Source organism: Salvelinus namaycush, chromosome 10, assembly GCF_016432855.1.
Source record: "Salvelinus namaycush isolate Seneca chromosome 10, SaNama_1.0, whole genome shotgun sequence".
Taxonomy (NCBI): Eukaryota; Metazoa; Chordata; class Actinopteri; order Salmoniformes; family Salmonidae; genus Salvelinus; species Salvelinus namaycush.
This window is the reverse complement of record NC_052316.1, coordinates 1596689-1623999: the sequence shown is the minus strand read 5'-3', so window position 1 is coordinate 1623999 and position 27311 is coordinate 1596689. Positions and strand designations below refer to the sequence as shown.

General features: G+C 44.2%; 2 protein-coding genes across 3 annotated transcripts in view; both read right to left on the bottom strand.

Moving 5' to 3' along the window:
- The window catches only part of LOC120054589 (afadin- and alpha-actinin-binding protein-like), a 39817-nt gene extending 32552 nt beyond the window's left edge, over positions 1 to 7265 (bottom strand). For both annotated transcript variants that reach the window (XM_039002046.1, XM_039002047.1), the window contains exon 1: positions 7162 to 7265. The gene's annotated coding sequence lies outside the window, so the exon portion shown is untranslated. The remainder of the gene's footprint in view (positions 1 to 7161) is intronic.
- A 942-nt stretch (positions 7266 to 8207) lies between these two features.
- The window catches only part of LOC120054588 (atrial natriuretic peptide receptor 2-like), a 28221-nt gene continuing 9117 nt past the window's right edge, over positions 8208 to 27311 (bottom strand). The window contains exons 11-23 of the mRNA XM_039002045.1: positions 19899 to 20042; positions 19559 to 19680; positions 17109 to 17253; positions 16615 to 16663; positions 16418 to 16525; positions 16028 to 16147; positions 13455 to 13548; positions 12026 to 12113; positions 11633 to 11772; positions 11307 to 11459; positions 10469 to 10567; positions 9812 to 9903; positions 8208 to 8939 (exon numbers count right to left, since the gene is read on the bottom strand). Coding sequence (XP_038857973.1) covers positions 8829 to 8939; positions 9812 to 9903; positions 10469 to 10567; positions 11307 to 11459; positions 11633 to 11772; positions 12026 to 12113; positions 13455 to 13548; positions 16028 to 16147; positions 16418 to 16525; positions 16615 to 16663; positions 17109 to 17253; positions 19559 to 19680; positions 19899 to 20042 — 1465 coding nt within the window. The 3' untranslated portion in view covers positions 8208 to 8828. The remainder of the gene's footprint in view (positions 8940 to 9811; positions 9904 to 10468; positions 10568 to 11306; positions 11460 to 11632; positions 11773 to 12025; positions 12114 to 13454; positions 13549 to 16027; positions 16148 to 16417; positions 16526 to 16614; positions 16664 to 17108; positions 17254 to 19558; positions 19681 to 19898; positions 20043 to 27311) is intronic.

Sequence of the window (27311 nt, the reverse complement as noted above, 5' to 3'; positions counted from 1 at the left end):
TTCAACGTTGATTCAACGTCGTCAAAGATTTTGGGGTTTGAAATGACGTGGAAACACAGTTGAATCAATCCGTTTTTGCCCTGTGGGTTAGGTATAACTGCACAGCCTGATTCAAAGATCGGGCTTTTTGGAGAAATGTCCTCTGGTCTGATGAAACAAAGGTATAATGACCATTGTTATGCTTGGAGGAAAAAGGGGGAGGCTTGCAAGCCAAAGAACACCATCCCAACCGTGAAGCACGGTGGGTGGCAGCATCATGTTGTGGGGGTGCTTTGCTGCAGGAGGGACTGGTGCACTTCACAAAATAGATGGCATCATGAGAGAGGAAAATTATGTGGATATATTAAAGCAACATCTCAAGACATCAGTCAGGGAGTTAAAGCTTGGTCGCAAATGGGTCTTCCAAATGGACAATGACCCCAAGCATACTTCCAAAATTGTGGCAAAACGGCTTAAGGACAACAAAGTCAAGGTATTGGAGTGGCCATCACAAAGCCCTGACCTAAATCCTATAGAAAATTTGTGGGCAGAACTGAAAAAGTGTGTGCGAGCAAGGAGGCCTGCAAACCTGACTCAGTTACACCAGTTACACAGTCAGGAGGAATGGGCCAAAATTCACCCAACTTATTGTGGGAAGCTTGTTGAAGGCTACCCGAAATGTTTGACCCAAGTTAAACAATTTAAAGGCAATGCTAACCCTAATGCTGCCTCTAACCCTATTACAGGGGCTGAGTCACTGGCTTACTGGTGCTCTTTCATGCCGTCCCTAGGAGGGGTGCGTCACTTGAGTGGGTTGAGTCACTGACGTGATCTTCCTGTCTGGGTTGGCGCCCCCCCTTGGGTTGTGCCGTGGCGGAGATCTTTGTGGGCTATACTCGGCCTTGTCTCAGGATGGTAAGTTGGTGGTTGAAGATATCCCTCTAGTGGTGTGGGGGCTGTGCTTTGGCAAAGTGGGTGGGGTTATATCCTGCCTGTTTGGCCTGTCCGGGGGTATCATCGGATGGGGCCACAGTGTCTCCTGACCCCTCCTGTCTCAGCCTCCAGTATTTATGCTGCAGTAGTTTGTGTGTCGGGGGCTAGGGTCAGTTTGTTATATCTGGAGTACTTCTCCTGTCTTATCCGGTGTCCTGTGGGAATTTAAGAATGCTCTCTCTAATTCTCTCTTTCTTTCTCTCTCTCGGAGGACCTGAGCCCTAGGACCATGCCTCAGGACTACATGGCATGATGACTCCTTGCTGTCCCCAGTCCACCTGGCCGTGCTGCTGCTCCAGTTTCAACTGTTCTGCCTGCGGCTATGGAACCCTGACCTGTTCACCGGACGTGCTACCTGTCCCAGACCTGCTGTTTTCAACTCTCTAGAGACAGCAGGAGCGGTAGAGATACTCTTAATGATCGGCTATGAAAAGCCAACTGACATTTACTCCTGAGGTGCTGACTTGCTGCACCCTCGACAACTACTGTGATTATTATTATTTGACCATGCTGGTCATTTATGAACATTTGAACATCTTGGCCATGTTCTGTTATAATCTCCACCCGGCACAGCCAGAAGAGAACTGGCCACCCCTCATAGCCTGGTTCCTCACTATGTTTATTCCTAGGTTTTGGCCTTTCTAGGGAGTTTTTCCTAGCCACCGTGCTTCTACACCTGCATCACTTGCTGTTTGGGGTTTTAGGATGGGTTTCTGTACAGCACTTTGAGATATCAGCTGATGTAAGAAGGGCTATATAAATACATTTGATTTGATAACACAATCATCCAAACCGGAAAATTTAGGCTGCATTTGTCCTAGTGCTAACTGAGGAAAGATTGACGTAACACAAGCGGTCATATTTTTATAACTCTCAGCTGACAGAAACTACAATATGAATTAGCTAACAGCAATTACTATTCATAATTAATCACATCATGGGTGAGCTCAACATTGATCTAAATAATTGAGTAACATTTTTTCTAGAAATTAAAAGTAATCCGATGATGGGTAGTTTGTGCGCGCCAGCATGTTTTTTTTTTTTTGCATCAACCAAAGATAATAAGAGGAGACAAGATGAGTTTGGTCTGTTTATAGTATGCATGTTGAAGGGGGTGTGTCGTCTAAGATCATTTACTTCCTTTCATTCACTTCCAGAAGATTACCCGAAAGATGAGTGAACCATTCCTTCACCTCATTATAACCTCTTTGGTCTGACAGATTACGTGACACCCAGAATGCATTGTATAATGTCAACAAACATGGCGCCACACACGGCTGGCAAATAGCTTAGCATTAGCTAATTATAATCAGTACAAACTTCAAAAAAGTATTTTACACACATCATAGGTGTCCATTACAATCTATGCAATAATCGGAATGCATTATTTGTCACCAGTACTGTAAACATGTGAATAAAACTGTAAATACATTATGCGCCTACAGTAGAAACGACAACACGATATACAGAAAATAAGGAACTTACTTTGATAGGAATGCACACGTCAAAAATTATTATTTCTAAGGAAAACAACAAGGAAGGCAAAGCGAGACCCAGCAAGAAAATGTTCAAATTCTTCCAAGACCGCGCAAATATCTGCATATTTGATCTGCGAAAACATTAGCGAAGTACGTGGGCTCTTCTCAAAGAGAGACCTTTGTCCGGCTCAGTAAAGCCTTAAACATAAATTGTCCGCAATGCAGAAATTGGCTACTTCTATATGAATTAATGAGGGGGAACACACCTCAATTCAAACTGTTGTTAGAAAATACAACTTGTTAGAAATTAATTTGAAATTGACAAGTTGAAACATAGCCTATATATAATTAGCAGGCAGCACGTGTTAACTGTCCTGTTGCGCAATAATCACATTTTGGAACAGTGGAACAGTGAGTGCATTCTGACATCACGTGCATAAAACAACTCACGCTGGGGCGACTGTTAGAGATATTTAACTCACGTATGAAAAGGTTAAATCTACCTGCCACAGTGGCTGGTGAACCAGAAAGTACATTTTAGGCCCTGGCGGTTAGCAAGTTGTGGCGCTCAAAAAGGTCAAGACGACCATTCTTCAGTGACTGAAGAGGGAGGGTGAAGCAGAGAAAGTGAAGGCTGGGGAACACACGTTCTTTATTGTATATTGTTGTGCTATATTGTTTAACCGGGCAGCTGGTGGTGGAATGTAATGTCTCTAACTTTAAAAAAATTCAGTAACCAACAATATTGTTCTCTCTTAGATATATTGTACACGTGGTTAGCATGTTCAATTAATAAATAATAATTCATAATGTAATGGATGTTTGTTTTCATTAAGATGCGTCACTACAGTCCCTGGTTCGAATCCATGCTGTATCACATCCGGCCGTGATTGGGAGTCCCATAGGGCGGCGCACAATTGGCCCAGCGTCGTCCGGGTTTGGTCGGGGTAGGCCGCCATTGTAAATAAGAATTTGTTCTTAACTGACTTGCATCGTCAAATAAAAGGTTACACACACACACCACAAAGTTATTTTGTTGGCATTTACATATGTCCCCATTACCAGTAAAAAATTATCAAAACCTATTTCTTTCACTTACTTGCTGTGCAGTCTCGTTGTTCATTTGTTCAGTCGTTTCATTCTCAACCAGGATTTCTATGGAACACTGTTTGGGTCTTTGCATGTCAAAAAAGATATACGTCGTGCCTAATAAGCTTGTTGACCAATCATTGAAGAGATCATGCTAAACGAGGTTGGAATCACCAAAAGACAAAGACAAAAATCTGATGAAATCACACTGGATATATTATACTTTAGAATTGCATTGGGAGCATACTTATTTCATAGCACAGCCTTAGCTATGGATTGTGGATCAATGACATGGGGTATCAGTCTACTCAGTGACACCCAGAGAACATTAGCATCGTAGCTCTTATTGCTGGAATCTGAGACAACTGAATTGAGCCACATTTATTGTCAACCTATGTGTATTGAACACTATTCCTGAGAAAAAACAATACTGTGTGGATGTTTTGGAGTCTGATAATTGATTGGGTATTGTCTGATGAGTCTGATAACATATTGGGTATTGAGTAGACTGTTACCCCATTTCATTTATCCCCAATCCTTAAGTAAAGCCTTACAGTGCAATATGAATGTCAATACACACAATAGGCTGACTGAGGAGGTGATTTCACACAGTCCCAGTCCCGCGATTAGTGCTACAACGCTAACATTTCAAATCAAAGTTTATTTGTCACGTATGCCAAATACAACAGGTGAACCTTACAGTGAAATGCTTACTTACAGGCTCTAACCAACAGTGCAAAAAAGGTATTCGGTGACCAATTGGTAGGTAAAGAAATAAAACAGTAAAAAGACAGGCTATATACAGTAGCGAGGCTACATACAGACACCGGTTAGTCTGGCTGATTGAGGTAGTACGTACATGTAGATATGGTTAAAGTGACTATGCATATATGATGAACAGAGAGTAGCAGTAGCGTAAGAGGGGTTGGCGTGTGGTGGGTGGGACACAATGCAGATAGCCTGGTTAGCCAATGTGCGGGAGCACTCGACCAGTCGCGAGCACAGTTTGCGTAAACTCTTCACAGTTGTGTTCAGTGGGTGTCTCCTAGTAGACTGATACCCCATTTAATTGCTTCACATTCCAACCTTGTTTAACATTATCTAGTCTAAATATGGCATGATTCCACCAATTGTAACCTTCTGCATCACTTTCAAATAGGTACTTTTATTTTGAAGGCAAACCACAAATTCCACTATTGTGACTAATCCTTATTGTGGCTAGCTTCACAACATAACCCGGTCAGGTCGAGCCTCACTAGCCAGATGAAGCTAGCTGGCTGCTTATAACATTATCTTTGGGCAACAGGGTTAAGTAGTTTGCTAGCTATTTATTTTCAAAAACTGAAGTTCAATTTCAATAGGTGAACAACAAGTGGCTACCTAGCTAATAATTACTCACAAGGATTCCTAAATCATTGCTAAGAATAGTGAAAATGACTGCAGTTCTACTGGTCATTGTTTTCAGGCTGGTTGTACTGGTGCCAGCTAGGTACCAAGCTAAAGCTAGTTAGCTACCCCAGAAGTTGCAGTTGAACAAATAATGCTTTATTACCAACGCGGTATTGTAAACACATCGTTCGTGGCTGGTGCTTGCAGACTTTTTTTGTACAGCTTTGACAGTGCTACTGATTGTAGTGGAGACACTTGGCTTGCATGTGCAAATTCAGAACACACACCATTCTATAATAGAACTGTGCTATTTGACGTGTCAAATAGTGTTGACAAGCAAAGACCCAAACGGCGTTCCATAGTATATTGTGAAGCTAATAGCAGTGGCGCTATTACTGTGTAACTCCTGTAGGGCAACATCTGAACAATAGCGCACTTGGTAACGATAGTTTGTACCGGTGCTCGACCAGTCGCTAAAGCCAACATCATCCACGACAGAGAATGGTTGATTGTCAAGGGCAATGAATTCCATTGTCTTGGCGTTAATGGAGTTCGCCTTTGAGTTGTCTCGCTGAAATGTTCTTACTCTTTCAAATGACTGCGCGACTTGTTGACTGCTCGATCCACACAGCAGACATTGTGGGCTGGGTTAGGAATGCTGTGTTGAATATGTAGCGCACAATTTTACGTGGCGTCATTACTTCGTGTACCTACGTTATATAGGTATGCACGTCAGCTTTGACATCGGCTTTAAACTAGACATCGGGCAGATACCGGCGTTGGCATTTTTAGCTAATATCGTCTGATTCCAATATGTTCACCGATATATCGTGCATCCCTAGCTATTAGGCCTAGATTAAGTACAGTGCTAAAACATTAAATTGTTGTATAAATACAACATAACTGACATTGTATTCCCATTTGAACTTTGTTGTATCTTTAAAAAAAAATGGTTGAAAGTGCAGTGATAACACATTTAGATGACAACTAAATCAACAATCTGACATTGTTTTTCCATTGGAATTTGATTGTGCTTTTAGATTGTTTAAAGTATAGTGATAACACACTGGGAATTCAACAAACGTTATGCAGTCTTTATGAGTGTGAATAAAGGTTGAAATCAATATTACACAAATGTCCACGTTGAAATGACGTGGTGTGCCAGGTTGAATGTGTGATTAGAAATCCCCTTCCAATACCAGATTAAGTTCGTGATACAGTCTCACTACATCATCGAGTTTGAAACAGACTGGATAATGTTCGAGCCAGACTAAAAAAAAGTGGGACCAGTTGGTGAATGGTGGAAGGCTCGAGCTCCCCGAGAACTTGTTATTGATAGACTGTTTAGGGATAACTTAGCCCATTATTGGACTAAAGGGGCCTAAAGTTACTCCTTAGTCCATGGACCTTACATGTTCTGTTCAAAGAGCGAATTGGCCCTGGAAGCCAAATACTCTATCTAAACGTGAATCGAGTCTCAATTGCCGTACGGTCCTAGAAACAAATCCCTTTACTTTCCTATCACATCAAAATCATTTTAAAAAAAAGAAGCTAAATACACACGTACGATACACTGTTTTAACACAGTTGCAGCCAGCAGAATTTTTCAGTGACAACACGTTTGTGTCATTAACACAAGTAGTCCACTTTCTTCCGTCTGTTCTCCTAAAGAAGCGCTGAAATATGGCCACGTGGGAACCTTAACTCTATAAAGTTGTGTATTAATTTAACATTTTGTTGTAGGAAAATACAATTTCGCCAGTATGAAAGGTCCTTTCTCTTCCAAAACCGTACCGCAAGCGATGCGTGTATATTTAGACAGAGCGTCGCGGCTCTTAACAAAACTCCCCACCACAAGACACCTGTGCTAAACATATGGTTTAGAACGCGTCTTAACCAATCACAGATGCTTGTTTTCACCAGCCCGTTGTAGAATAATGGGCAAGGGGTAGCTAGCAAGACAACAAGCTGGAGCACTCATATATAGCTAGTCTAACAGCGCAGTTAATATCGTTTGCCGGACAGATTTTTACGCTACAGTAGCTAGCTCGCTAACGTTTACTTGTTTGGACCAATACGAGAACGGTAAAATGCAGGCAAGCTGCTGTCAAACCAAGCACAGCGGAATTAGCATGCTAGCTACTAACACAACGCCAATATCTAGACAAAGGGATATGCGAGTGTCTCCTACATAGAACATTCTACAGATGACGTGTAATAAAACTTAACTTACCTTTTTATGTCATCATGAAGGTACCCTTGGAAAAAACGCATAACCCGCCTGACGAGCTTGCTTGGCTTGCAGACTCCGGAGCTGACTAACCAAACACTTCAGCGATTGGCTACTGCGTTGTCAGGCAACCAACACCTCCTTACTCGATTGGCTGCAAACCTATAATATTTTTGACAAGTTCCCAAACGACACTTTTAGCGAGCAGGATATTTGAAACATAATTTCAAAAGGTTGCAATGATGTGGCCTGCTTTTGTTCTTTCACCCAATCCTTGTGTACAATCAATGAACCATATCACAACCCTGTTCATGGAGAGCTACTTTCCTGTAGGTTTTTGGAGTGAAAACCTATAGGACAGTAGCTCTCCAGGAACAGGGCTGGTGTAGAAACATATTTTCCATGAATTTACTAATACAAAATATATCTGTCAACACTGCATGTGAATGGCAGGCTGCTTAAGCTAGATAAGTGCAATGCTTTTCACTGAGAGTGAGGGTGCATAATGGTGCATCACCACTACTGTCTCTGCAATGTCGCAACAGTTCATCACACAGGCAATGTCTGTTTTTTTTGTTCTGGGTCAAGCAGACATGTAGCTGCCATCAGGATAGAAACCTTAAATGTAATGTGTCAAGTTTCAGTTGTAGTAGCATTGTATATAACACATACTTTTGCCATATATTTTGAATGGTTTATTTAAGCAATAAGTCATGAGGGGTTGTGGTATATGGCTAATATACCACGGCTAAGGGCTGTTCTTATGCACTACGCAACGCAGAGTGCCAGGATACAGCCCTTAGCCCTGGTATATTGTCCATATACCCCAACCCCCGAGGTGCCTTATTGCTATTATAAACTGGTTACCAACGTAACTAGAGCAGCAAAAATAAATGTTTTGTCATACCTGTGGTATACGATCTGATGTACCACGGCTGTCAGCCAATCAGCCTTCAGGGCTCGAACCACCCAGTTTATAATGCCAAATTATGTATTATTTGTGTTGCACCAGACGAGAAACATGTTACAAAGAAGTGAAGAAATTCAGAAGGATCACAGTTTAATTCTTATTTTGGTGTGTGGGAAATGCAACAGAAAACACTAAACCTCCCTACCAACAAAAGGCACTACATCGCAATACAGAACAATAACGTGCTTAGAATATTTTACACATGGAATCAATTCAGGTAAAGATAATATCATAATATATTAAATGATACAACACTGTGCATTTCAATTCATCATATTGGAATATGTGGACAGTTGGACTACCTCTCTGTAATGGATTATTTTCCAGATATCCTATGGCATTTGGGGTGTGATTCTGGTGGTCATTAGACTTGTTGGTGGCAATGTTAGAGACGCAAGAAACAATCATGTGACTTGTGGTTTGAAATCCACACTGGCTAATCTAATTTTGTGCTTATTCCCTCTCCCCCATCCATCTCAATTACAATATGAGTGCACATATCAAGTATATGTCCACCGTATGGATATGAATAAATACAATAACTGCCAGAACATAAAATCACTGTACAAACTCACAATACAGCTCCAAGACTCTCAGGCAGTATAGAAATATATTTGATATCAATTGCACAATACAGCTGTTAAACACAAACTGTGGTCCATATATTATGCAGACAGAGACTATGAAGGCTAGTAGTTGGCTAGTTGCTAACTGGCACAGGGACTCCTCTGAACTCGGTGGATCTGAGGAGTGGGTCCGAGGATTCTTCTCTCTTTGCTTCCAGCCACCACGTCGTCATTTCACCTTTTCCCTTTACAAACAAAGAGCAGTATCGCTGATGCAAAAGAAATGGAAGCTAAACTTGTAGGTCATACACCATTCAAAAAGCAGTATACTGTATGTCAGACAGCCTATCAAGACCAATGGATGTTGTTTTGCTTTTTCTCTCTCCTGAGAAAGGGGCTGTATTTGGGGAGCATGTGTGTGTGTCCTTGTAAATACTAAATGAGGGCCATTAGGGTTGGTAAGGGACAAGCACAAAGCAGCTGAGGCCGCTCACTAATGGAGACATGCAGTCTTTCAATGAGTATGAACGTTGGGCCCCATCCCATGGGATCCACTTGCCCCCCCCCCCCCCCCCCCCCCTCTCTCTGTCCACCCTCTACTAACTCCCTCCCACCCTTCAAATCAAAGGTCTTCGTGACTGCATGAATACAAGCCCATGAGACAGAGGGGGTGAATATAATACACTTTTGTTGCTGGCAAGATTTCTACAGCAACCGCCATGGCCAAGTCAAAAAATGTCCTTTACATAGCACACTCTTAGCACACCCCTTTTTTTAACAGACAATTGCAGTTCACAGAACAGACAGATAATACTATATTGTAAATTTGCTAACTAGGAGCATTCTTAAATGAGGTCAAACTAGTAGTGTGAGAAGGTGATATGACAACACTATTGTTGGATACAGTTTGTATTTCATAGGCCGTCTTGCATATGGCCACTGTCTTTCCCAAACTACGACCATAGGAGTTGTCAAAACCATATTTTTTTGGCAAAGACAATGACCAGGAGTTGACAAGACAGCACAAACAGATCTGGGACCAGGCTAGATTTTCTCCTCATTAACCCTTTGCAACCCTTTGCGATACTAATGAGTGGGAAATGGCTGATTATCTTACCTTGACGTTTAGTGATCCTCGGCAGATCAGAGTGTAACCTCCCAGTGTGTTTAGCAGGTCAGCAGTGGCTCCACTGACCTGGATCTTCAGAGCTATGGACATAATCACACGTTGTTTTATACTAGCTGGATTATAAATGACAATCTACAAAAGGCAAATACAGTGTTAGAAAAGTAACATTGTACAACAAGTAATTCAGTACTACAAAAGTAATGTTCTGCATCCTGCCCTATCACATGAGAAATAACATATTTTCATGTAGTAGCCCAAAAGCCACTGTTTCACGTTTTAAAACCCTCTTTGTCTTTTTTGCTTGGTTCCGAGGATTATAAGAGCTCAGTGAGGAGAACGGCTCTCTCTCGTGATGTAACCCCTCTGCAGGGTGCTGAAGAGCACAGACAGAGAAAATACAGCTTGGCATAAAGGCAGAGGGGCTAAATCGGTGCCCCACCAATGGCAACCTCAGCTGCCACCCCAGCCCATGAACAATATGCTCAACCTTAGCCAGGCTGAGTGGTCTGTAGAGTCAGTTGGCCTGTTAAAGACCCTGAATCAGATAAAGAATCAGAATATTTCACTGTTACTTAGGCCTACAAACTGCACTCTCACCGAGTTTAAATTTCTATACTCAAGGGTTGTAATTTGATCTTTGAGTACCTTCGCTTGTTGATTCCATCCGCGATGCTGTGTTCACTGTATCACCGAATAAGCAATACCGTGGCATTTTGGTTCCCACGACACCAGCAACTACAGGTCCTGTGGGGATGTATTTGTATTTGATTTATTATGGATCCCCATTAGCTGCTGCCAAGGCAAAAACATTACAATACATTCATAACAGATTTCACATCATATTAACTGTGTGCCCTCAGGCCCCTACTCTACTACCACATATCTATAACACAAAATGAATGTGCACATGTGTGTACAGTGCGTATGTTATCGTGTGTTTATATTCATGTGTCTATGTTTGTGTTGCTTAAGGTGTATTTTTATCTGTTTTTTTTATATAGTTTTACTGCATGCATGAGTTACTTGATGTGGAATAGAGTTCCATGTAGTCATGGCTCTATGTAGTACTGTGCGCCTCCCATAGTCTGTTCTGGACTTGGGGACTGTGAAGAGACCTCTAGTGGCATGTCTTGTGGGGTATGCATGGGTGTCCGAGCTTTGTGCCAATAGTTCAAACAGACAGCTCGGTGCATTCAACATGAAAATACAAGTAGGATTTAAACGTGGGAAAACACACATTTTGTAATGTAATCTGTTTTTACATTTCAGATAGAATACATAGCACAAAATACATGTACATTCCATTAGCAAAACTGCCTAACATTTCAACAAGGGCAGACCAGATGCAATTGAGTTAGATATTTTGACCATTATTACCAATTATTACAATTATTCCACTCAAACAGTGAGACGTCACAAGGGTTGTATTCAGTAGGCACAACAGTGGGGCCCTAATGAACATAGCCCAGTTGGACTTGTTTACCTGAGTGTATGCCAGCTCGTATCCTCAACTGCGTGGTGGGTTTGTGTGGGATTTTAAAGGCATGGCAAACATTGACCAGACCCAGAGCCATGCTGGCGATCTCCCCCGCATGGTTTATGCCATTCTCATTGGGGACACCAGAGACCACCATGTCTGGAGGGGCAGACACATTTAGATCAATCTTGATAACAATGCCCAAACACACACACATGGATGGGTGGACAGACTAACTAACAGACAGAAGGATGGACAGATTGATGGAGACAGACAGGCAGTCACAAACAGATGGATGGAAGCAGAGACAGACTCTTTGCCATCATACTTACAAGCGTCTCCTATAGTCTCCACCTTGTAGACATCATAATTATCAATGATGTCATCAAACGTGGTGTAGAGCTGATTTAGAAAGTCCACCACCTGGTGAGGGGTGCTTGAGCCAGAGAGCTCTGTGAAACCCACAATGTCACTGCCAACAAGGAGAAAGAAATGTTACTCATCTCTAAATCTTTAACTTGAAAAGGTAGACAGTGGCAGCTGGGAGGGAATCTGGATAGAACTCTCTTAACGCATAAATAACAACTGAATTCAACACCTCCATAGGACACAACACATGAACTAATGTGGATGCACCACAATGTCTTAATGACTAGAGCCAAGAGTTTTTCCAGGTCACGTGACCTGATTAGGAAAAAACTCTTGGCCCTACAAATGACACCTGCCTGAAGTAGACTGTGGCGTTGGAGTAGCTCTGAGCCTCTGCTGTGCGACCCTGACGAAGGTCGTCGGCCACCGGCTTTGGTAACATACCTGGTGACAAGAAGTAACTTTAGATTCAAAACATTGTACTGCCTTTCAAACGGTTTCATTCAGGAATTTTGTTGAATGTAGATATGCTGGTCACTGGTGTAACCAATGGCTTTGTATTCAAACAACTCTTTCTCTTCAAAACAGAAAAACAGTATATAGCAATGTATTTTGGGAGCATTTATGTTGTCATTGTGGTACATTCTACTTCTTTACCACTAGATGACAGTGGAGGCAACACCACACATAATACACTACATGACCAAAAGTATGTGGACGCCTGCTCGTCAAACATCTCATTGCAAAATCAGAGGCATTAGTATGGAGTTGGTTTGCTTTTGCGCTATAAAAGCCTCCACTCTTCTGGGAAGGCTTTCCACTAGATGTTGTGACATTGCTGCAGGGGCTTGCTTCCATTCAGCCCAGAGCATTAGTGAGGTCAGGCACTGATGTTGGGCGATTAGGTCTGTCTCGCAGTCGGTGTCCCAATTCATCCCAAAGGTGTTCGATGGGGTTGAAGTCAGGACTGTGCAGAGCACACAATTTCTTCCACACCGATCTTGACAAACCATTTCTGTATGGACCTCGCTTTGTGTATTGTCATGCTAGCCCGAACCATGAAAAACAGCCCCAGACCAATATTCCTCATCCACCAAACTTTACAGTTGGCACTATGCATTGGGGCAGGTAGCATTCTCCTGCCATCCGCCAATCCCAGATTTGTTTGTCAGACTGCCAGATGGTGAAGCGTGATTCATCACTTCAGAGAGCGGGTTTCCTCTGCTCGAGAGTCCAATGGCGGTGAACTTTACACCACTCCAGCTGATGCTTGGCATTGCGCATGGTGATCTTAAGCTTGTGTGTGGTGCTGTAGTTGCATCCAGAGGCAATTTGGTACTCGGTGGTGAGAGTTGCAACCGAGGACAGACGATTTTTACGCGCTACGCACTTCAGCACTCAGCGGTCCCGTTCTGTGAGATTGTGTGGCCTACCACTTTGAGTCTGAGCTGTTGTTTGTCCTAGAAGTTTCTACTTCACAATACCAGCACTTACAGTTGACCGGGGCAGCTCTAGCAGGGCAGAAATTGGATCAACCGACTTGTTGGAAAGGTAGCATCCTATGACGGTGCCACTTTGAAAATCACTGAGCTCTTCAGTAAGGCCATTCTACTGTCAATGTTTGTCTATGGAGATTGCATGGCTGTATGCTCAATTCTATACACCCTTTAGCAACAGGTGTGTCTAAAATAGCCAAATCCACTAATTCGAAGGGGTGTCCACATACGTTTGTGTATATAGTGTGAGTAGCCATATCGTGGACCATTTTTGGTTTCATGTACTTACTGTATAGCAAACAGTCTGTCTTTTGTTTCTCTTGGAGAAGATCCTGTGTTCTCTCCGCTACAATGGCCTCTAAATGCTTACTGTACTTTTCCATCTAGAATTGTAACAGACATCATGTTATGCAGTAAGAAAATATAAGAACATATACTGTATGTTGACAATTATGAAAGCAGTTCCAGAGATCCATGCACAACAGATATCTCAATTTTGATCTAAAGTCCAAATTATTTTATATTACAGATTTGTGATATTCATGACATTTATTGTGATAAACATAATAATCAGTCTGCTGATTTTCTTTCTCCAAATATATAACATTTTGATTTAAGGGCTCTATTCAATCTGTATGGCGGAAGTTCAGCATTACAGCGTGATAGAAATGTAAAGGAAATGTTTCCACGTTAACGGAGACTGCATTCACGGTAAATGCTGCATAAGTCGGCTCAATCGGAAATGACCTTTACATTTCTATCACACAATCTGTAACGCTTCAGCAATGCAGATTGACTAGAGTCATAAATTAGAATTTTGTCCACAAATGTACCAAAGTTTCTGTTATATGTTTATACAACAGGTGGGTCTAATCCTGAATGCTGGTGAAAAGCGCATTCCAGACAGTGTCTATTCCACAAGTTACCACCGGCTAAATCTATGACGTTAAAATGCCTATTTACTCTGTTCCATCTGACTGCGCAATCCACTCTCATCATCCCAGCTAGGCCATTTATAAACTTGATCTCCACTATAAAAAGCATATAGACATTATCTCACATTTCTTTTAGACTAACATTTAGTTTTCAACAGTGGAGATTTGTATACACCTTGCAGTCTGTCTCTCCAACATTTGCAACATTACTTCAATATTCAAATTCGATCTCCAGCTGTCCCATTGTAATGAACGAGTCGGGACGAGACAGACAGATAGGCAGCGTTTCTCAGTAAGTCGAAATCATGAATCATCTGGCATCATTTTTATGGATATATACAAAGAAATGTAATTTGAAAAAAGGTCAAGCGAAATTAAGTGCAGCTACTGTAGTTTGCAGTCTTTCCAGCGTCAATTTGAAGTGATTGTGTTAGTTGTGGTGTTGGCTAACTCCTCTGAACAAGTGTCCTGACGAGTGAGCACATTCTCTATGCCAGGCGAAATCGCACCTCATTAGCTCATTGTTATGGATGTATCCAAATAAATGTCACTAGAAAACAGTTAAACAAATGCAAATGATGCTACTTTTCTGTTATTCTGGCTGCACTTTTTAGGCATAATTGGCTAGCTAGCAAGCAAGGGATAAGAACATTGCTAGCCAGTATGGCAATGGAACATTTAGAACGAACGACTGGGTCCATAGATACAGAACAACACCAGCCGGCTTGGTTAGCAACCCTAGAATTGTGTCTGGACTATATCTTGTGGAAGGATGAAATAATATGAATAAATTAATCAAAAGAATGTTTTTAATGAAAATATGTCAATCATTATTTGAATATGTTGGTAACCCGTTGTATAAAAGTGATAATGACCTCCCGGGTGGCGCAGTGGTCTAGGGCACTGCATCGCAGTGCTAGCTGCGCCACCAGAGTCTCTGGGTTCGAGCCCAGGCTCTGTCGCAGCCGGCCGCAACCGGGAGGTCCGTGGGGCGACGCACAATTGGCATAGCGTCGTCCGGGTTAGGGAGGGTTTGGCCGGTAGGGATATCCTTGTCTCAGTATGTAAAATGTAATAAAATGTATGCACTCTACTGTAAGTCGCTCTGGATAAGAGCGTCTGCTAAATGACTAAAATGTAAAATAATGCCCTCGAAGCCAGTGTTTGGAGGATATACTGGCATGGTTTGACCTCGACTTCATCTCGGGCCTAACATTGCCCATGCCAATATATCCTCCAAACACCGGCTTCGAGGACATTATCACTTAAAATGATTTATGATTAGTGAACGCCTAATGTAGTTATTTTGTTAGATAGGCCTACTTCTCCCGATTAGCTGAAATCGTATTTTTCAAAGCCATTTTAGCTGTTACGCTAAACCAGGGGAGAACCAGGGGAGAATGACTGCCCCCCTCATTCAATCCACGAAGTTCAAGGCCGACCGGGGTACTTCAAGCCTTGTTTGCAGAAAACAGGATCCCCCATTATAGTGAAGGGGAAAAGGGCAATCTAGAAATAAAAGGAGTTCACATGTACAGATGTGGTAGGGATTAACCATGGCCAGGAAATGAAAAGAAGGAAAGGAAGTTAGGAAAGGAAGCTCACTCAGAAAGGAGGATAGGAAAGGGAGCGCAAGCTGCTTCGGGGCTGCACCTGGATGCATCTCCAGGCAGGCCCCGGCTAAAGCCAGTGTGAGAAACTAGCTAGCAAGTGTTTGTGCTATGAAACTAAATACATACTGCACTCTGTCCCACAAAACTTGTTTGCTAGATTAAGGATTGTGTTGTAAGAAAAAGTAAGGAAAGTGAACTTCAAAACAATATGTCGTTTTATTGAGATTTGCAGCTGTTGGTAAGTAATGAATTTGCTAGCTTCTGAAATAACTTACTCATCCTTTAAGTGGCCAAATGTTATATCAGAGCATTACCAGATTCATCATCATGTCCACAGGGCTGACTTTGTGTGGGTTCATTTTATCCAGCATCTTCTTCACCTGCTCAAAAGTCGGCCTCAATGTGACATTTTGAGACCAGCACTTCTTGATCAGCTGTTGAAGTATTAGAGTAGAGATACAAAAAAAAGAAATTAGCCTCTTTGGCACACTTACCGTACACCTAAAAGATTTTACCCCAAAACTTGAATGGTGACATGCACAATGTCTGAGGGACAGTGTCAAACATGAACAAAAAAATACAAGGTAAAAAAATATTTGGCGGTAAAATGCTCCTTAATGTGCTTAAATGAATAGATCTGAATCATTGGACAAAGTATATTAAATAATAAGCCACAGCAAATGTCAGTGGATTTTGTCACAGACCTCACAGTAATCTCCCCGGTCAGGACAATCAGTATCCGCTTTCCCAGCTTTCAGTTCCGGCAGGGAAGGGCGCCACGTGATATCCAACTTCACGCCCTCCTTTTGGTCCTGTCGGAGAGGTGTTCGTGTTAAACAATAACCTAAGCATGCATGGTCAAAGGTCATTATCATTAGTATTATCTTTGTACCATACGTACTGAAAGGAGGTCAGAGCGAGTGGCAATCTCAACTAAGATGATAGAGTAGCTGGGGAGGAGAAGACACAGAAACCATTGAGATACATCTAAAACCACCAGATCATACAGATGGTATCACCGTATCCCAGATTTTTCACGCATGCTCTTTTATAGCCTGCATGTCTGAGACTCAATTTAGCATAGCATAAAACTACTGACATATAGTAAACCACTTTGGATGAAAAACGTGCAGGTACTGTTGTGTTGATTTAAACAACATGTCGATGGTCTAGCATTTAAGTCATTACCATACCACCATAATAATATTACATAAAGTAAGTACAATTGTTATCACCAGGGTTGGGCTTAATTCCATTTCAATTGTAAATTCACAAAGTCAAATTTGAATTTCCCTGAGTACTTTTCAACTGACTGAATTGAAATGGAATTAGCCCCAAACATGGTTATCACCATGGTGCAACTATATAATAGCCGTCGCAGTTGGGCTACAGTACCTGTAAATGTCAGCCGCCGGAGTGACATTAGAGCTGCTTCCCAGGATGACCTCAGGGGCATAGTATATACGGTAGGTATCCTCACAGTGGAACCCATTACTGACTACCTCAAAGTCCTCCTTTCTGTAGGCTGTCAGGCCATAGTCTGGAACAACACAGGATAAATTCAATTTTCAAATGTTTTCCTAGGCTTTTTTACTGGTCCTGTGTACTCACTAATGTAAACCAAACATAATATGCTACGATACAATACCATTTTAATTGTCTTTTGTGAAATAAATGTTGCCTTTTCTTTCTTTCTCTTTCTTTCCTTTTCTTGTTCCAAATCTCTGAAGTATATATACACCTTAGCCAAATAAATTTAAACTCAGTTTTTCACAATTCCTGACATTTAATCCTAGTAAAATTCACTGTCTTAGGTCAGTTAGGATCACCACTTTATTTTAAGAATGTGAAATGTCAGAATAATAGTAGAGAATGATTTATTTCAGCATTTATTTCTTTCATCACATTCCCAGTGGGTCAGAAGTTTACATACACTCAATTAGTATTTGGTAGCATTGCCTTTACATTGTTTAACTTGGGTCAAACATTTTGGGTAGCCTTTCACAAGCTTCTCACGATAATTTGGGTGAATTTTGCCCAATTCCTCCTGACAGACCTGGTGTAACTGAGTCAGGTTTGCAGGCCTCCTTGCTCGCACACACTTTTACAGTTCTGCCCACACATTTTCTATGGGATTGAGGTCAGGGCTTTGTGATGGCCACTCCAATACCTTTACTTTGTTGTCCTTAAGCCATTTTTCCACAACTTTGGAAGTATGCTTGGGGTCATTGTCCATTTGGGAGACCCATTTGCAACCAAGCTTTAACTTCCTGACTGATGTTTTGAGATGTTGCTTCAATATATCCACATAATTTTGCTCTCATGATGCCATCTATTTTGTGAAGTGCACCAGTCCCTCCTGCAGCAAAGCATCCCCAAAACATGATGCTGCCACCCCCGTGCTTCTTCGGCTTGCAAGCCTCCCCCTTTTTCCTCAAAACATAGCGATGGTCATTATGGCCAAACAGTTCTATTTTTGTTTCATCAGACCAGAGACCAGACATTTCTCCAAAAAGTATGATCTTTGTCCCCATGTGCAGTTGCAAACCGTAGACTGGCTTTTTTATGGCGGTTTTGGAGAAGTGCCTTCTTCCTTGCTGAGCGGCCTTTCAGGTTATGTCGATATAGGACTCATTTTACTGTGGATATAGATACTTTTGTACCCGTTTCCTCCAGCATCTTCACAAGGTCCTTTGCTGTTGTTCTGGGATTGATTTGCAGTTTTCACACCAAAGTACGTTCATCTCTAAGAGACAGAATGCGTCTCCTTCCTGAGTGGTATGATGGCTGCGTGGTCCCATGGTGTTTATACTTGCGTACTATTGTTTGTACAGATGAACGTGGTACCTTCAGGTGTTTGGAAATTGCTCCCAATGATAAACCAGACTTGTGGAGGTCTAGAATTTTTTTCTGAGTTCTTGGCTGATTTCTTTTGATTTCCCCATGATGTCAAGCAAAGAGGCACTGCGTTTGAAATACATTGTCACGCCCTGACCGTAGATTGCTTTGTATGTTTCTATTTTTAGTTTGGTCAGGGTGTGATGTGGGTGGGTATTCTATGTCTGGGTATTCTATGTTGTAGGTCTAGGTTTCCTGTTTCTGTGTGTTTGGCCTGGTGTGGTTCCCAATCAGAGGCAGCTGTCTATCGTTGTCTCTGATTGGGAGCCATATTTAGGTAGCCTGTTTTCCCACTTTTGTTTGTGGGTGGTTGTTTAGTGTTTTGTTTCACCTTTCAGGACTGTTCGTTTGTCGTTTTTGTTGTTTGTCAAGTGTTACCACGCTGCACCTTGGTCCTCCTCTCCTTCTCCAGACGACAATCGTTACATACATCCACAGGTACACCTCCAGTTGACTCAAATTATGTCAATTAGCCTATCAGAAGCTTCTAAAGCCATGACATAATTTTCTGGAATTTTCCAAGCTGTTTTAAAGGCACAGTCAACTTAGTGTATGTAAACTTCTGACCCACTGGAATTGTGATACAGTGAATAATAAGTGAAATAATCTGTCTGTAAACAATTGTTGGGAAAATTACTTGTGTCATGCACAAAGTAGATGTCCTAACCGACTTGCCAAAACTATAGTTTGTTAACAAGAAATTTGTGGAGTGGTTGAAAAACGAGTTTTAATGACTCCAACCTAAGTGTATGTAAACTTCCGACTTCAACTGTATATACTCACACGAGAGGCTTGAAACAACACAGTGTCAGCTGCAGAGGAGTGCCTCTGGAGCAGGTTAGGGGTTAAGTGCCTTGCTCAAGGACACGCCAGTAGTAGATAAAGGCATGTTGAAAATATACTGCCTGCCTACACACTCCTACAGAGGGAAGTCTTAATTGCATCACCTGAGATTTTGCAAACCCAGCGGTCGTCAATGACGCAATTCCTTGAGTGAAGTCTGCCATGAAACATCTTGTGTTGGTGGAGATAAGCCATTCCACGGGCTATGTCAGTAGCAAAGGACAACCTGTGTGCCAGCATAAATGAAGAACACAAAAAAAAAATAATTAGGTTCGATTACATCATGGTCCCAGACACATATTGAGCCTAGTTCTAGACTAAGAAGCATGTTTAATGGAAATGCTTTTAGTGCAGGACTAGGTTAATGTCCAGGAAACCGCCCTATATAGTGCAGTATTCTTTCTTCCGACAGATGGTAGAAAAAGCTGATGTCTTGACATTCACCTGAAGCCCCAGTTGATTGGCACATCCTCATTCAGGAGGACATCAGCCAGGCTTCCTTTGGGGCAGTACTCGGTGATGATACTGACGTAGGGGACCTCAATGGAACCACCGATAAACTTGGAGAGATTCGGGTGATCCAGTTCCCTAAGGAAAAGCAATGCCATATCTAGAAATGAACTAGTGGTGCAAATGTGTCACATCCAATCACACCGGACGTCAACGACAAATCAACATCCAATTTTAGTTTGACGTCGAGTCGTCAACGATGGTGAATTCATTTGAAATGAACCAAACCTTGAAATCACCTTGCCGTTGATATTAGGTTGAAATCTAGGTTGAAATTAGACAAAAAACTGTATGTTCAACATTGAATTGAAAAGTCTACTTCCGGCGCCGATAGAGATGGCCGCCTCGCTTCGCGTTCCTAGGAAACTATGCAGTATTTTGTTTTTTTTAACGTGTTATTTCTTACATTGGTACCCCAGGTAATCTTAGGTTTCATTACATACAGTTGGGAGGAACTACTGAATATAAGAGCAACGTCAACTCACTATCATTATGACCAGGAATATGACTCTCCCAAAGCGGATCCTGTGTTTTGCCTTCCACCCAGTACATTGGATCGGATCCCACCCGGCGACCCTAGACAACGACGCCGTAAAAGGGGCAAACGAAGCGGTCTTCTGGTCAGGCTCCGGAGAAGGGCACACCGCGCTCCACTCCCTAGCATACTACTCGCCAATGTCCAGTCTCTTGACAACAAGGTTGATGAAATCCGAGCAAGGGTAGCATTCCAGAGAGACATCAGAGACTGTAACGTTCTTTGCTTCACGGAAACATGGCTCACTCGAGAGACGCTAACGGAGTCGATGCAGCCAGCTGGTTTCTTCACGCATCGCGCCGACAGAAACAAACATCTTTCTAGTAAGAAGAGGGGCGGGGGGGGGGGGGGGGGGGGGTATGCCTTATGATTAACGAGACGTGGTGTGATCATAACAACATACAGGAACTCAAGTCATTCTGTTCACCTGACTTAGAATTCCTCACAATCAAATGTCGACCGCATTATCTACCAAGGGAATTCTCTTCGATTATAATCACAGCCGTATATATTCTCCCCCAAGCAGACACATCGATGGCCCTGAACGAACTTTATCTGACTCTATGTAAACTAAAAACCACACACCCTGAGGCTACATTCATCGTAGCTGGGGATTTTAACAAGGCTAATCTGAAAACAAAACTCCCTAAATTCTATCAGCATATCGATTGTGCTACCAGGGCTGGTAAAACCCTAGATCATTGTTATTCTAACTTCCGCAACGCATATAAGGCCCTTGTCATGTTTTGTCTTTGATCATCATGTCTTGTCCCTGTGCTTCCCTCTGCTGGTCTTATTAGGTTCTTTCCCTCTTTCTATCCCTCTCTCTCCCCCTCCCTCTCTCCCTCTCTCGCTCTCTCTCTCTATCGTTCCGTTCCTGCTCCCAGCTGTTTCTCATTCTCCTAACGACCTCATTTACTCTTTCACACCTGTCCCCTATTTTGCCCTCTGATTAGAGTCCCTATTTCTTCCTCTGTTTTCCGCTTCTGTCCTTGTCGGATTCTTGTTTGATGTTTGCTGTTCTGTGTCCTTGTTCCGCCCTGTCGTGTTTTTGCATTCTTCAGATGCTGCGTGTGAGCAGGTGTCTATGTCAGCTACGGCCTGTGCCTTCCTGAAGCGACCTGCAGTCTGTGGTCGCGTCTCCAGTCGTTCCTCTCTACTGACGAGAGGATTTCAGTTTCCTGTTTTGGATTTACCTTTGATAATATCCAGGAGAATCATTGTTTGTTTAATACTGGAATAAAGACTCTGTTTCTATTACGTCGCTTTTGGGTCCTCATTCACCAGCATAACAGAAGAATCCGACCAAGATGGACCCAGCGACTATGGATTCTCTCAACACTGCCGTCGAGTTCCAGGGAGCAATGCTCGGCAGACACGAGCAGGAATTGTTTGCTGCTCGTCATGCCGTTGAGACCCTGGCCACTCAGGTCTCCGATCTCTCTGGACAGTTTCAGAGTCTTCGTCTCGTGCCACCAGCTACTTCCTGGTCTTCCGAGTCTCCGGAACCTAGGGTTAATAACCCACCATGTTACTCTGGGCAGCCCACTGAGTGTCGCTCCTTTCTCACCCAGTGTGATATTGTGTTCTCTCTCCAGCCCAACACGTACTCAAGAGAGAGAGCTCGGATCGCTTACGTCATATCACTCCTTACTGGTCGGGCTCGGGAGTGGGGCACAGCTATCTGGGAGGCAAGGGCTGAGTGTTCTAACGATTATCAGAACTTTAAAGAGGAGATGATACGGGTTTTTGATCGTTCAGTTTTTGGGAAGGAGGCTTCCAGGGCACTGGCTTCCCTATGTCAAGGTGATCGATCCATAACGGATTACTCTATAGAGTTTCGCACTCTTGCTGCCTCCAGTGACTGGAACGAGCCGGCGTTGCTCGCTCGTTTTCTGGAGGGACTTCACGCTGAGGTTAAGGATGAGATTCTCTCCCGGGAGGTTCCTTCCAGCGTGGACTCTTTGATTGCACTCGCCATCCGCATAGAACGACGGATAGATCTTCGTCACCGAGCTCGTGGAAGAGAGCTCGCGTTAACGGTGCTTCCCCTCTCCGCATCTCAACCATCTCCTCCCACCGGCTCAGAGACTGAGCCCATGCAGCTGGGAGGTATTCGCATCTCGACTAAGGAGAGGGAACGGAGAATCACCAACCGCCTTTGCCTCTATTGCGGTTCTGCTGGACATTTTGTCATGTCATGTCCAGTAAAAGCCAGAGCTCATCAGTAAGCGGAGGGCTACTGGTGAGCGCTACTACTCAAGTCTCTCCATCAAGATCCTGTACTACCTTGTCGGTCCATCTACGCTGGACCGTTTCGGCTGCTTCCTGCAGTGCTTTGATAGACTCTGGGGCTGAGGGTTGTTTTATGGACGAAGCATGGGCTCGGAAACATGACATTCCTCTCAGACAGTTAGGGAAGCCCACGCCCATGTTCGCCTTAGATGGTAGTCTTCTCCCCAGTATCAGATGTGAGACACTACCTTTAACCCTCACAGTATCTGGTAACCACAGTGAGACCATTTCCTTTTTGATTTTTCGTTCACCTTTTACACCTGTTGTTTTGGGTCATCCCTGGCTAGTATGTCATAATCCTTCTATTAATTGGTCTAGTAATTCTATCCTATCCTGGAACGTTTCTTGTCATGTGAAGTGTTTAATGTCTGCTATCCCTCCTGTTTCTTCTGTCCCCTCTACTCAGGAGGAACCTGGTGATTTGACAGGAGTGCCGGAGGAATATCATGATCTACGCACGGTCTTCAGTCGGTCCAGAGCCAACTCTCTTCCTCCTCACCGGTCGTATGATTGTTGTATTGATCTCCTTCCGGGGACCACTCCCCCTCGGGGTAGACTATACTCTCTGTCGGCTCCCGAACGTAAGGCTCTCGAGGATTATCTGTCTGTTTCTCTCGACGCCGGTACCGTGGTGCCTTCTTCCTCTCCCGCCGGAGCGGGGTTTTTCTTTGTTAAGAAGAAGGACGGTACTCTGCGCCCCTGCGTGGATTATCGAGGGCTGAATGACATAACGGTTAAGAATCGTTATCCGCTTCCCCTTATGTCGTCAGCCTTCGAGATTCTGCAGGGAGCCAGGTGCTTTACTAAGTTGGACCTTCGTAACGCTTACCATCTCGTACGCATCAGAGAGGGGGACGAGTGGAAAACGGCGTTTAACACTCCGTTAGGGCATTTTGAATACCGGGTTCTGCCGTTCGGTCTCGCTAATGCTCCAGCTGTCTTTCAGGCATTAGTTAATGATGTACTGAGAGACATGCTGAACATCTTTGTTTTCGTTTACCTTGACGATATCCTGATTTTTTCACCGTCACTCGAGATTCATGTTCAGCACGTTCGACGTGTACTCCAGCGCCTTTTAGAGAATTGTCTCTACGTGAAGGCTGAGAAGTGCGCCTTTCATGTCTCCTCTGTCACATTTCTCGGTTCTGTTATTTCCGCTGAAGGCATTCAGATGGATCCCGCTAAGGTCCAGGCTGTCAGCGATTGGCCCGTTCCTAAGTCACGTGTCGAGTTGCAGCGCTTTCTCGGTTTCGCTAATTTCTATCGGCGTTTCATTCGTAATTTCGGTCAAGTGGCTGCCCCTCTCACAGCTCTGACTTCTGTCAAGACTTGCTTTAAGTGGTCCGGTTCCGCCCAGGGAGCTTTTGATCTCCTCAAGAAGCGTTTTACATCCGCCCCTATCCTTGTTACTCCTGACGTCACTAAACAATTCATTGTAGAGGTTGACGCTTCAGAGGTGGGCGTGGGAGCCATTCTGTCCCAGCGCTTCCATTCTGACGATAAGGTCCATCCTTGCGCTTACTTTTCTCATCGCCTGTCGCCATCGGAACGCAACTATGATGTGGGTAACCGCGAACTGCTCGCCATCCGCTTAGCCATAGGCGAATGGCGACAGTGGTTGGAGGGGGCGACCGTCCCTTTTGTCGTTTGGACTGACCATAAGAACCTTGAGTACATCCGTTCTGCCAAACGACTTAATGCACGTCAAGCTCGTTGGGCGTTGTTTTTCGCTCGTTTCGAGTTCGTGATTTCCTATCGCCCGGGAAATAAGAACACCAAGCCTGATGCCTTATCTCGTCTCTTTAGTTCTTCTGTGGCTTCTACCGACCCCGAGGGGATTCTCCCTGAAGGGCGTGTTGTCGGGTTGACTGTCTGGGGAATTGAGAGACAGGTAAAGCAAGCACTCACTCACACTGCGTCGCCGCGCGCTTGTCCTAGTAACCTTCTGTTCGTTCCTGTCTCTACTCGTCTGGCTGTTCTTCAGTGGGCTCATTCTGCCAAGTTAGCTGGCCACCCCGGCGTTCGGGGTACGCTTGCTTCTATTCGCCAGCGGTTTTGGTGGCCTACTCAGGAGCGGGACACGCGCCGTTTCGTGGCTGCTTGTTCGGACTGCGCGCAGACTAAGTCAGGTAACTCTCCTCCTGCCGGTCGTCTCAGACCGCTTCCCATTCCTTCTCGACCATGGTCTCACATCGCCTTAGACTTTATTACCGGTCTGCCTTCGTCTGCGGGGAAGACAGTGATTCTTACGGTTATCGATAGGTTCTCTAAGGCGGCACATTTCATTCCCCTCGCTAAGCTTCCTTCCGCTAAGGAGACGGCACAAATCATCATTGAGAATGTGTTCAGAATTCATGGCCTCCCGTTAGACGCCGTTTCAGACAGAGGCCCGCAATTCACGTCACAGTTTTGGAGGGAGTTCTGTCGTTTGATTGGTGCTTCCGTCAGTCTCTCTTCCGGGTTTCATCCCCAGTCTAACGGTCAAGCAGAAAGGGCCAATCAGTCGATTGGTCGCATATTACGCAGCCTTTCGTTTCGAAACCCTGCGTCTTGGGCAGAACAGCTCCCCTGGGCTGAGTACGCTCACAACTCGCTTCCTTCGTCTGCTACCGGGCTATCTCCGTTTCAGAGTAGTCTTGGGTACCAGCCTCCTCTGTTCTCGTCCCAGCTCGCCGAGTCCAGCGTTCCCTCCGCTCAGGCTTTTGTCCAACGTTGTGAGCGCACCTGGAGGAGGGTCAGGTCTGCACTTTGCCGTTACAGGGCGCAGACTGTGAGAGCCGCCAATAAACGTAGGATTAAGAGTCCTAGGTATTGTCGCGGTCAGAGAGTGTGGCTTTCCACTCGTAACCTTCCCCTTACGACAGCTTCTCGCAAGTTGACTCCGCGGTTCATTGGTCCGTTCCGTGTCTCTCAGGTCGTCAATCCTGTCGCTGTGCGACTGCTTCTTCCGCGACATCTTCGTCGCGTCCACCCTGTCTTCCATGTCTCCTGTGTCAAGCCTTTTCTTCGCGCCCCCGTTCGTCTTCCCTCCCCCCCCCCCGTCCTTGTCGAGGGCGCACCTATTTACAAGGTACGGAGGATCATGGACATGCGTTCTCGGGGACGTGGTCACCAGTACTTAGTGGATTGGGAGGGTTACGGTCCTGAGGAGAGGAGTTGGGTTCCATCTCGGGACGTGCTGGACCGTTCGTTGATTGATGATTTCCTTCGTTGCCGCCAGGGTTCCTCCTCGAGTGCGCCAGGAGGCGCTCGGTGAGTGGGGGGGTACTGTCATGTTTTGTCTTTGATCATCATGTCTTGTCCCTGTGCTTCCCTCTGCTGGTCTTATTAGGTTCTTTCCCTCTTTCTATCCCTCTCTCTCCCCCTCCCTCTCTCCCTCTCTCGCTCTCTCTCTCTATCGTTCCGTTCCTGCTCCCAGCTGTTTCTCATTCTCCTAACGACCTCATTTACTCTTTCACACCTGTCCCCTATTTTGCCCTCTGATTAGAGTCCCTATTTCTTCCTCTGTTTTCCGCTTCTGTCCTTGTCGGATTCTTGTTTGATGTTTGCTGTTCTGTGTCCTTGTTCCGCCCTGTCGTGTTTTTGCCTTCTTCAGATGCTGCGTGTGAGCAGGTGTCTATGTCAGCTACGGCCTGTGCCTTCCTGAAGCGACCTGCAGTCTGTGGTCGCGTCTCCAGTCGTTCCTCTCTACTGACGAGAGGATTTCAGTTTCCTGTTTTGGATTTACCTTTGATAATATCCAGGAGAATCATTGTTTGTTTAATACTGGAATAAAGACTCTGTTTCTATTACGTCGCTTTTGGGTCCTCATTCACCAGCATAACAGCCCTCCCCCGCCCTCCTTTCGGAAAAGCTGACCACGACTAAAACAAGAAGTTCCCGCGCTCAGGTTTGTTCAACGCTGGTCCGACCAATCTGATTCCACGCTTCAAGACTGCTTCGATCACGTGGATTGGGATATGTTCCGCATTGCGTCCAACAACAACATTGACGAATACGCTGATTCGGTGAGCGAGTTCATTAGAAAGTGCATCAGTGACGTAATACCCACAGCAAAGATTAAAACATTCCCAAACCAGAAACCGTGGATTGATGGCAGCATTCACGCAAAACTGAAAGCGCGAACCACTGCTTTTAACCAGGGCAAGGTGACCGGAAACATGACCGAATACAAACAGTGTAGCTATTCCCTCCGCAAGGCAATCAAACAAGCTAAGTGCCAGTATAGAGACAAAGTAGAGTCGCAATTCAACAGTTCAGACACAAGAGGTATGTGGCAGGGTCTACAGTCAATCACGGATTACAAAAAGAAAACCAGCCCCGTCGCGGACCAGGATGTCTTGCTCCCAGACAGACTAAATAACTTTTTTGCTCGCTTTGAGGACAATACAGTGCCACTGACACGGCCCGCTACCAAAACCTGCGGGCTCTCCTTCACTGCAGCCGAGGTGAGTAAAACATTTAAACGTGTTAACCCTCGCAAGGCTGCAGGCCCAGACGGCATTCCCAGCCGCATC